The following is a 10,326-nucleotide window of genomic DNA, read 5'->3' on the forward strand; positions in this document are numbered from 1 at the left end:
CCAGGCCCCGCCTGTGAGAACCACAAGTGGAGCAGGGCCTCAGCCCCCACGGCCTTCCCTCCTGAGGTCTGTGACCCTGGGGGGCTGCCCTCGCCCGCCAGTGTGTCCCTGGCCTGACTGTACTGCAGGTTTCGTCTCAGAGCCCATTCCCTGAGCATGGTCCAGGCCCAGGACGGGGTTCAGTGTGGTCTGGGCCACCCCTCCCCCTCTCGCCCTCCTGGTGGGCTCTGTGGCAACCCCAGCCCTGGCACCACGTATCCAGCCCCTGGGGCAGGAAGGGCTCGGCGCTCTTTCCAAGGGTCTCCTCGCTCCCTGAGGCTGAGGCTGAGGCTGAGGGCTGGCCCTGGCTCAGCCTGTCTCTGCTGCGGGGCAAAGGCCCGACTTTTGTATCCAGGGCTGGGGCTGGGAACAGGGAGGGGCCCAGAGAGACCCACGCTCCTGCCCACCTATGTCCCGCACGTGGGGGCGCAGGCTGACGAGCTACAGAACAGCCTGGAGCTGAGGAAAACGGGCCCAGCTGTGTGGGGTGTGCCCCTTCCCTGTCTGCGGCGCCTGGTCCTTGGCTGGGGGCCCCCGGGAAGGGTGAGGAGGCGGCGGCCGCACACGGGCCCGGTGCAGGCCGCTGCTGTCTTGGAGAGGGAGCAAGTCTAACATCCTCCAGGGCCGCTATTTCCCATGCAGTGCGCACACTCAATTTAAAAGGCCCCTGTGTTCCAGCAAGCGAGCGAGCGGGCTTTTGTTTCTAATGCATACTGCGAAAGGAAAAGAAATCACAGTTATCCGCCTGCCCAGGGTTGTGGGCATTAGAATTCTTTAACCCTAGAGCTCAGCCTTTCTCTCAGGATGGGCCCCAGCGGCCACTCCCTGCAGGGCCACAGGAGGGCAAGCAGTGCTGCTGGGCCAACGCTGCCCAGGTCTTTGGCTTTGGGAGCCCCAGACATTGGCCCGGGCGGAGGCTCTGATGCGGGGCAAAGGCCCACAGGTGCGAGGGTCCAGAGGACAGACGGAGCCTCCCTGGGTCTTTTTGGCAGAATAAGGAGGGAGGGAGGGAGGAGGCGGCGGGAATGTGGGGACAGGTCTGGGTGATCCTCGGTTCCTCACAGCAGGGTCCCCGACAGGCTGCATGCAGTGGCAGGTGCTCAGAGCTGGGCAGGGGACACGGACCTCAGGCAGCTCCATCCTCCCCACCCCCCCACCTGTCAGCTCCTGAAACTGCAGGGCAGGGCCCACAGGGAGGGGCCTGGCTGCCAGGGAGCCTGGGCCCCAGCTCTTTAACCCCCCCACCCCTCCGGGCAGCTCCCTCCTTGGGGAGCGCGAGGGGTACATGCACTTGGCCAGGTCAAGAAGGAGAGGTGACACACACCAAATTCAATAATCAACGGAGACAGGTTTTGGCCGCCCCCGCTCCCGCCAGGCTGTCCCACTCCCCGCGTGCAGTCTCTTCGCCTGAACCCAACACGCTTCTTGGGCAGAAGAGAGAGGGCTCCCGCTGCGTCAGTCTCTCTCGGCTCCCTCTGTGGCCGCCTCCGGGACCGTGGACGGAGGGCACGGGAGACGAGCCTCGGCCTCTTGCCCCCCGCGCTGGGGCTGCAACTGTGGGGTGCTCCTCCCCAGGCCGAGGCCCGGCCCTGGGCCACCACAGTCCTCCCTCTCCTCGGGCAGGTTAACAATTGCTGCTGTTTCTGAACTCGCCGTTCTCGGTAATCTGCAATTTGGTGGGGTTGGTGGGGGAGATGCCGTTACGGGCCTGCATGCTGTACCTCTCTTTCAGCTGTGTCAGGGCGCTCATGAGGCGGGCGTTGGCGGCGTCCAGGGAGGCGATGCGCTTCTCCTGTGGACAAAGAGGGCGTGAGATGGGGTCAGGGAGGGGAAGCATCTCCTTGGGGCTGTGTGCCTGTAGGAATGTTGGGGCGGGAGGAATGTGGCCTGGAGGAGAGGCCCGTGGAGCAGTGGGCGAGTGGGGCAGGGTGGCCTTGCCGTCATGGGCCACGACCTCCTGGAGTCTGCCTTTCTAACGCCGACCACATCGCCTGCCTCTCATCCTCAACAGAGCAGCTCTAGTGTCATCCATCAGCCACCCGAGGCCCGGAGGGCAGGTGCCCTGTGCCTATGCGTGACATGCAGAGGTCACAGCTCCTGGTCCTGTGTGCAGTTTACAGTCTGCAAGGACTGGCCCTATTTCTGGGCGCTTGAGAGGAAAAGGGAACAGGCCTGGGGGAAGGAGGCCAAAAGCCTCTAACATGTCTCTCCTCTCAATGCAGTTGGAAAGCCACAGCTCTGAACAGAGCCCCTCCCACTCCCTGTGCCACCTCCAGACTTCCCCATTCACCTCCCAATAGATCCACTCTTCGGTTAGCACCCCTGGTGAAAGGCAATACCTACCATGTTGCCTCAGTAGGGGAGGAGTTGCCCTACCCCTTTCACAACCTGTCCTAGTGAGCTTGTGGTCCACTGAGACCCTCAAGTCTGACTTCCCAGGGCAAGGATCTGTTCTCCTATTCCTCTGCAGCTTTTGCAGTGGGGTATGACTAAGGATATGGAGAAGCCAAAGTCACCCCCCTTATCCTAGGTCCTTTACCACCTGTGGCCGATCAAAGGGCCAGAGCCCCCCACCTGGGCATCGATGATCTTCTGTTTGGAGTCTACAGCTGCTTGCATCTCTGCGTGGTCCTTCTTCAGCTCCTCCTCCACTGACATCAACCTGTGGCCAGAGGTAAGGACAGTCGGCACATGAGGGAGCAGATGAGGAGGTGGGTGTGGGCCTGTGGGCGCAGGTCACCACGCCGGCCGAGGAGACATGTGCCTGGGACAGAGGCCCTCCAGCTGGCCCCTGGCCACAGCGTGGGCTGGACCTACTCCTTCCTTACACTGTCCCCCAATTCCATTTCCAATTCCCCAGAAGACCCTGGGGCTGTCCCCTTCCTGATGTTCTTCCAGGAGGGTGGGCGTGGGTGCTCGGTCCTCCCCATCCTCCAGAGCCTGGCAGGTGGTATAAGGTCGTGGGAACGTGGTCTGGGTGGGGAGATGGAGACCCTGGAGGACTCTAGAGCTCTCTCCTCCCTCTGCATTCATGGGGCTGTGCCGGGCACGCGTGGTAGCGAGATGAATGAAGTGTAGTCCTTCCCCTCAAGGCACTCATTAGGCAGCAGGGACACAGACAGAGACAGTAGCTACGCCCTGCACGGGCAGCTCAGGGCCATGGGACAGAGCGGGAAGGGGGTGCACACACGGAACTGGACATCTGAAGGACAAGGTCTGCGGGTGGGAAACAAGCAGAAAAGACGGGAGGGATGCCATCTGCAGAGGCTCAGAGCTAAGGCAGGTGTGGGTCCGTCACCAGCTGCTCCTTTCCTGAGACCCTTCCCGGCCTCGTCCTGCTGGTCTCTCCCACAACTGTCAATCACTCCCCGTCACTCCTACCTCCCAACTCCCTTCCTTTGGCTTCTGAAGCCCACACTCTCTGGGTCTCCCTGCCAGCTCCCAGGCCACTGCTGGCAGATGCCATGTCCTGGCTGCCCCTAGGATGTCAGGGCTCTGCTTCCTCTCCGTTCTTCTCGCTCTACAAACACTCCTCAGATGAGCTCATACACTCCCACGGCTTCCTCCCCAGCCCAGCAGCAGCTCCCGTCCCCTAGGTGAGCACTCAGCTCACGCACAGTAGGTGCACAGGGAGTTCAACGGAGCTGGGCAGGCACCACACAGGGCTGTCATGAGAAGTCAATGGGTCGGGAGCACTAGTTAGGAGAAAGGAGTGTGGGGCCACGTCAACGGGGGGTTCCTGTCACAGGAAGGCAGTCATGGAACAAAGCCTACCAGAGGGGGTGGGGGGAGGCGGAAGAAAGGCAGTAGATGGCATCATTAGAAGGGAAATTAGACTGGGGGGAGACTTCTGTTTCCAGCTATGGTGGAATAACAGGGACTAGATTTATCCTCCTGCCATAAAAAATAACTAAAAAACTATAAAACCAGATAAAATACCTATAGAACAAAGTTTTCCAGATACTAAATAACTGGCAGCACAGTCCAGTGATCCCTACAAGAAAGGAACTTGCAGCGTGAGCCCCGTCCAGCGCCTGGAGTGTCCAGGCCAAACAAAAGGAGGGAGCGACCTCAGGATGGAGGAGACCCAGGGAGGGCAGGAGATGGGGCACTGGGATTCACAGGACAGTGCGGACAGGAGGAAGATGCAGAGAGAGGGCCACCTGTCTCCTGAGGGGTCCCCTTAGGTCTTTGGCTGAGGACTGGTCTGCATGCCTGTGAGAAAACAGCCAGGCGGGGACAAGAACCACTGTAAAGTTCACAAAACCACTCCAGGAATTGTGCACGTTCCTTCCGAGCACAGTGGAAAGACGTTGTTAACCCAGGAGGCCTCCAGTGGGATCCCCAGAAAGAAACTGCCAGATTGGGCCTCGATTAAAGGCTGTCCAGGACCCGCCCAACAAGTGTAAATGTAAGCTTCAACAGAACCAAAAGTGATTCCAGATAACCTCATTGTGTCTCAGAACAAAGCCCAGAATATTGAAAGGAACACAAAACATCCAGCACGTACGTAAAATTCACAATGTCTGGCATCCAACCAAAAATGCAGAGAAGTAGAAAAACATAACCCATAACCAGGAAGGAAGAAAACTAATCAGTAAAAACAGACTCAGAAATGTCAGATGATAGAATCGGTAGGCAAGGACATTAAAACAACTATTATAAATACATTGCACATGTTCAAGAAAATATAGAAAAGCATGAGCATAAAGAGAAGTATATGGAATTAAAACCAAAGTCTAGAGGCAAAAGTATAATAGCTGATAAAAAAAAAAATACTGGATAGAATTACTTAGCAGATTAGACACCGAAGAAGAAATGATTAGAGAACTTGAAGACAGAGCAATAGAAATGATCTAAGATAAAAGACAGAAGAATGGAAACAACATAGAATCAGTGGGATGTGGGGCAATATAAAGCAGCCCAACATATGTGCAATGGGAGTCCCAGAAAGCAAACTGAGGAGGCATGACTATGTACCCGCAGATCCAAGAGCTCAACAAACCCAAGAAAACCACACCAATGTGATAAGTAAGTAAATCTTAAGAACAGCCAGAGGAAAAAGGTATGCTAAATACAGAGGAACAAAGGTAATGACAGAGTGCCCATTATTACAAGCCAGTATTAGCCTGGTATATCCTGAAGGTTAAAGCAGGCCTATTGCCTGTGTTTGTAAATAGCCACACCACACAAACAGTTCTGCTGTAACAGCAGAGTTGAATAGTTGCAACTGACACCAAATGGCCTGCAAAGCTGAAGACATTTATCACCTGCCCCTTAACAGAAAATTTCTAACTCCTGTCCTAAAGCAACCACAAAGAGATTAGCTAATAAACCAATAGGAGATAAAATGGAATCATAAAAAATACAAAAGAGGGCCAGAAAAAGGGAATAAAACAGTCCGAATACAAAACAAGTAGCAAGATAATAGGTTTAAACATAATTATATTGACAATTACATTAAATGTAAATGGTCTAAACACTTCAATTAAAAGGCAGAAACTATCAAATAAAAAGCAAGAACCAACAGTAAGATGTCTGTAAGAGTAATTCACTTTATATAGAAACATAAACATGGGTTAAAAGTATAAGGATTGAAAGGGATATACCAGGCTAATACTATAATTTAAATTTAAGTTCTGGCAGCCTTATTAATATCAAAGATGATTTCAGAGCAAGGAATGTTATGAGAGCTGAGGATGACTTTATAATACAGAGGTCAGTTCATCAAAGTACATAACAATCCTAAATATGTATACATCTAAGAATAGTGTTTCAGTGTACGTAAAGCAAAAACCAACAGAAATAAAAGGAGAAATAGACAAATCCATAATTATTAGAAAATTCAAAATCCTTTTCCCAGTAATTGACAGAACAAGCAGAAAAGCTAGTAAGGATACAGAAGACTTGAACAACACGATCAACTTAACTGACATTTACATTAGGGAGGAAATATGCCAGGATTGGTTAGTAGAGATAAATGTGTTAAATAAGCCACTGAATTCAGGAAAGCATGCACCTCTCGGCGAACAGACACAAAGAGGAGGTGGTTAGGTGGAAAGTGCTTCCATTTTTGTGACCACACATGTGAAGAGAGCAAAGAGCAGAGCTGGCAGTCAAGTGGACAGTGGGTTTCTAGTGACCCTGGTTACAGGCCCTCTGCTCACGCTAACCATTTTCCAATGAACAAACCCAGAGGTAAATCAAACAATAATTAGGAGCAGAAAAACAGGTCGTCTAAATAGGAGGAATTTGGGGAGTGTTTTTGTAGTGAATAAATTTAGCATGAAGCCTGGTGTGCTGGGGAACATCCTGGCTACTGAACTCCTGTGAAACCTGTCCATATGACAGGCTCTTGTACCTGGTATTATTGTCATAAGAAAGTCAACTCCAGGACTGGGACTCTGTGGGCTGGCCTGGATGCTACACTTTGCACTCCCTGCCCACAGACACAAAGGTGCTCCCACCCTACTCAAGAGTAGGGGGAGAGAGAGAGAAAGAGAGAGAGAGAGGGAGGGAGGGAATCAACGCAGAATCTGATATAAACCATCAATAAAGATGAGTCAGAATTAATACCCATCCCCCCTCCCCCGAAATCTTCCTGTATGACCCATAGGCACCTTAAAACCCAACACATCCAACACTGGTGTTATCACCATCCCTCTCTCTCCCCACCTGAACTGCTGCTCTTTCAAAGTTCCCCATCTCAGTAATTAGCACCACGACACACCCAGATGCTCTTGGTAGAAAAGTCTGGGGATTATTCTGTCTCCTTCCTCCCTCTCACCTCCCACCTTCAGCCACAGAAAGTAACTGACATTCATTCCTATTTTTCCTGCCCTGAACTGGGTCCTCATTGTCTGTCTTGGCACCTCCAATCTGGCTTCTGCACTCCCGAGTGCTCACCAAGGAAGTGGGACTCCATACAGGGCCCACAGGTCCTCCCAGAGCTGGCCTCGGCTGACCTCACTTCCGCCAGGCCTGGCTTGCATTCTACCATCAGCACACACTGTACCCTGTGGGGCTCCCACACTCCAGGCTACCTTCTACTTCCAGACCTGTGCCACAGTCCCCTCCACCGGGGACACTTCCTTCCTTCCTGTCTCCACACTCCACTCACCCTGCGACCCTTCCTTCCTTCCTGTCTCCACACTCCACTCACCCTGCAGCTGGTCAGCCCCTCCCCGGAGCCTCCTTGGAGGGCTGTGTGGGGCCAGGACTGGACCCAGAGCAGGAACAGGACCCCTCACCTGCTGATGATGCCCTTCATCTGGATGTCCTTGTCCTCCTGCTGCCGCCGCAGCCGCTCCTCACCCTCCTCCAGCCGCGCCTGGTACTCCAGCACCAGCTTCTGCGTCGTCTCCTCCTGGCACTTGAACAGGGTCTCATACTCCTCCAGCTTTTTGGTGGAGATTCGTAACTTGTCCTGCAGCACTGCCAGGTCCTGCCAGGAGGGCAGCGCGCCACAGCACAGCACCCAGGACAGAGAGCACAGCCGCGTGAGCCCAAGCAGGCGCCCAGGGTGGGAGGGAACCCAGGTCGGAATACCCCGGGGACTGTCCCCACCCCAGCTCACTTCCCACTGTGAGGAGATGCCCCCACCCGGGGCTCTCTCCACTCCAAACTCCCATCCCCCTCGTCTGACCTTACAGCTGTGAAGGGGATGAAGACTCAGAAGTAAATTTAATTAAGATCTTTAGCTTTTTATAGCAAACAACGGTTAAGGAGATTTGACAGTTCCCTGTGAGATGGGGGCTCTGTAGGAGGGGAAACTGAGGCTCTGAAGGCAAGTGACCGAGTCACATGAGTAGAGTGACCAGTGGGGTAAGATCCAGCCTCCCAGCCTCTGTCTGACCCTAAAGCCGGGTGGTGGTGGGAGAAAGTGAGGGGGTGGGGGAAGGGGAAGGGGATGTTAAGGGCAAGGTGGCCCGGCTTTCTGGATCTGACTCGGTGCAGCACGCTCAGCCTTTGGGGGAGTCAAGGATGGGTAAGGCAGCAAGAGAAACAGCAAGCTAGGAGGCTGTGCGGGCTGGACAGAGGGCAAGGCAGGCTGATGCCGGAGTCGGGGGCTGGGGCCAAGGTGCTGTGAGAACACAGGCTGGGGGAGGCAGGAAGAGCCTCTGCTTGAGTCTGGCAAGAGGAGCCCAACTCTCTCAACAGCAAAGGACTGTCCCGAGGTCAGAGGGCAGCAAAGCCAGAGATCCACCTCCAATGTAATCCCTGAAGCAAAGCTGACCCCAGGGGAGCCTGGCTCCACCCCAGATCTTCTGCCCACCCCTGCTCAGCGGGCCAGAGGAGTGAGGGGAGGGCCTGCCAGAGGCAGAACCAGGTCCCCAGGGAGCTCAGGGACAAAGGCCTCCTGGATTTGCCTGTGAAGGTTAGTAGCAAAGTGGGTGAGAGAAGCAGCAGCTCATTCAGCCAAGGGACGAGGAAGGAGGGCACTCCAGCCTGGCCCGAGGAGCGAGGAGCGTTCAGGCCATCCTTGCAATTCACACATGGAAGTCTGAGCCTCAGAAAGGCACCGAGCCTGGCCCCGGGTCCACGCAGGAAGCCTGGGAGAGGCTGGCCCTCCTTGCTCCCCAGCCAAGCAGTGGCTCTCGGAGCACGATGCCCCATGTCCCCCTCACGTAATTATGGAGAAAGCAGGTGGATGCGGTGGGCCACGGGGAGGGGGCGGCATGCAGCATGGACATGGACCTCGCCCTAGGCCAGAGAGGGAGCTGCCGCCTGACTCCACGGCCCTGCCTGAGGCTGCCACAGGCTTTCCTGGGGCTGAGAGTGCGAGGGGGAGTGACTGCTGCCTGGGGGCCTCGCACGGGTAGACCTGGGCTCTGGCCTCGAACCAGCCATGGATCCAGGGCAGCCATCACACCACTGGGAGAATGGGAGGCACCCACTGCCCACCAAAGGCCAGATGTGTGTGGTGGGTGGAACGTGGGTATTTTAGAACCACCTTTCCCCCCGGAGGAGAAGGGGACTGGGAAAGAGCCAGGCCTTGGGCAGGCACAGCCCAGAGTGGAGGGGCCTGGCTGGGGCACCCTCCCAGCTGTCTCGGGGACGCATGCCTCCACTGCCACATGCACGAGGCTCCCTCAGGGTCTCCATGCACCTCTTTGGCACCCTCAACCCCCAAGTCCCAGCTGAGTCTCACGTGCAGCCCGTGTGGGAAACCTCAGGTCTAACCTAAACCCTCCTGCTGCTCTTCCAGATCCCACTGGCTGCTGTCCTCACAGGAAACCAGGGGTTGAGAGGGGCCTGGCCATTTGCAGGAGCAAGCAGTGCCCCCTCACTCAGGTCTCAAGGGGGAAGAATCCTGCCAGCTGCCAAGGGATGCAGCCCCTCCCTGTCCCAAATTGACAGGGTCCAGCGTTACCTTTTCTGCTTGGCTGAGCTCCTCCTTACTCCTTAGCCTATCCCTGTGGGGGGGATCTGGGCCCAGTCCCTCGTCTTCTAACAACTGTGCGTTCATGGTCAAGAGCCAAGCAGCTGTGCGGTCCAGGGCATTGGGGCTCACAGGTGAAGGGCCCTACAATGAAACACAGCTGTGAGGGCTGGCAGGCGGCAGGGGGAGGGTAGGAGGTGGGAGTAGCACCCGGGGAGCCATGAGAACCTGTGGCTCAGAGGCACAGGAGAAGGGAGGGGACCTGCAGCTGACCGGGCACCTACTGAGGCAGCAGCGCCTGACCGAGGAGGCTCCAGCTCCCAGCCGGCAGCCTGGGGCAGAGTCCAGCGCCCAGGTGAGAATGGGGAGCTGGCCCGGGAAGACCAGGCGCTCTACCCAAAGCAGGACAGTTCCATGTACTGCGTGCAGCCCCTGGGTGACAGGAAGCACGCGTGGCAGCTGAGCTCAGGAGGCCAGCTCTGAGCAGGTCACAGGTCAAGTCCGACCCTGGGCAGGGCATCAACAGGCTTAGAACTGAAGATGGTCTGACCCCTCCCTCTCTCCCTGACCCCAGCTGTCTCGGGGGAAACGGCAGAGGGACCTGGAGGCTGCAGTGTCCTGGTTCACAGGACTGAGGCAGAGGCCAGCAGGGCCGGGGGAGAGGAGAGGTGCATGTGGTGGGCTGGGGCTGAATGTGGCATCATCAGCATGGGATGGCAGCTGGGTGAGGGGAGATGAAATGATCGGGAGGAGCAGCACGGCCTGGGGAGGACCACCCTCACGCCTGCCCTCCACCTGCACACTGACCTGCTTGTGCACCGCTCGAGGCTTCAGCTCGGGGCTGTCGCCCTTGGAGGAGGAGGACTGCTGCCGCAGCCGGGCTCCGGGGCCAGCCCAGCCGGGGG

The 10,326-nt window shown here is 56.2% G+C and overlaps 1 protein-coding gene across 1 annotated transcript in view; it reads right to left on the reverse strand.

Annotated features, from left to right (window-relative positions):
* Positions 1-630: 630 nt before the first annotated feature.
* The window catches only part of DAB2IP (DAB2 interacting protein), a 38,427-nt gene continuing 28,731 nt past the window's right edge, over positions 631-10,326 (reverse strand). The window contains exons 11-15 of the mRNA XM_005879219.2: positions 10,229-10,324; positions 9,413-9,565; positions 7,290-7,483; positions 2,614-2,701; positions 631-1,831 (exon numbers count right to left, since the gene is read on the reverse strand). Coding sequence (XP_005879281.1) covers positions 1,664-1,831; positions 2,614-2,701; positions 7,290-7,483; positions 9,413-9,565; positions 10,229-10,324 — 699 coding nt within the window. The 3' untranslated portion in view covers positions 631-1,663. The remainder of the gene's footprint in view (positions 1,832-2,613; positions 2,702-7,289; positions 7,484-9,412; positions 9,566-10,228; positions 10,325-10,326) is intronic.

The sequence above is a fragment of the Myotis brandtii genome, unplaced genomic scaffold (genome assembly GCF_000412655.1).
Source record: "Myotis brandtii unplaced genomic scaffold, ASM41265v1 scaffold589, whole genome shotgun sequence".
NCBI classification, from domain to species: domain Eukaryota; kingdom Metazoa; phylum Chordata; class Mammalia; order Chiroptera; family Vespertilionidae; genus Myotis; species Myotis brandtii.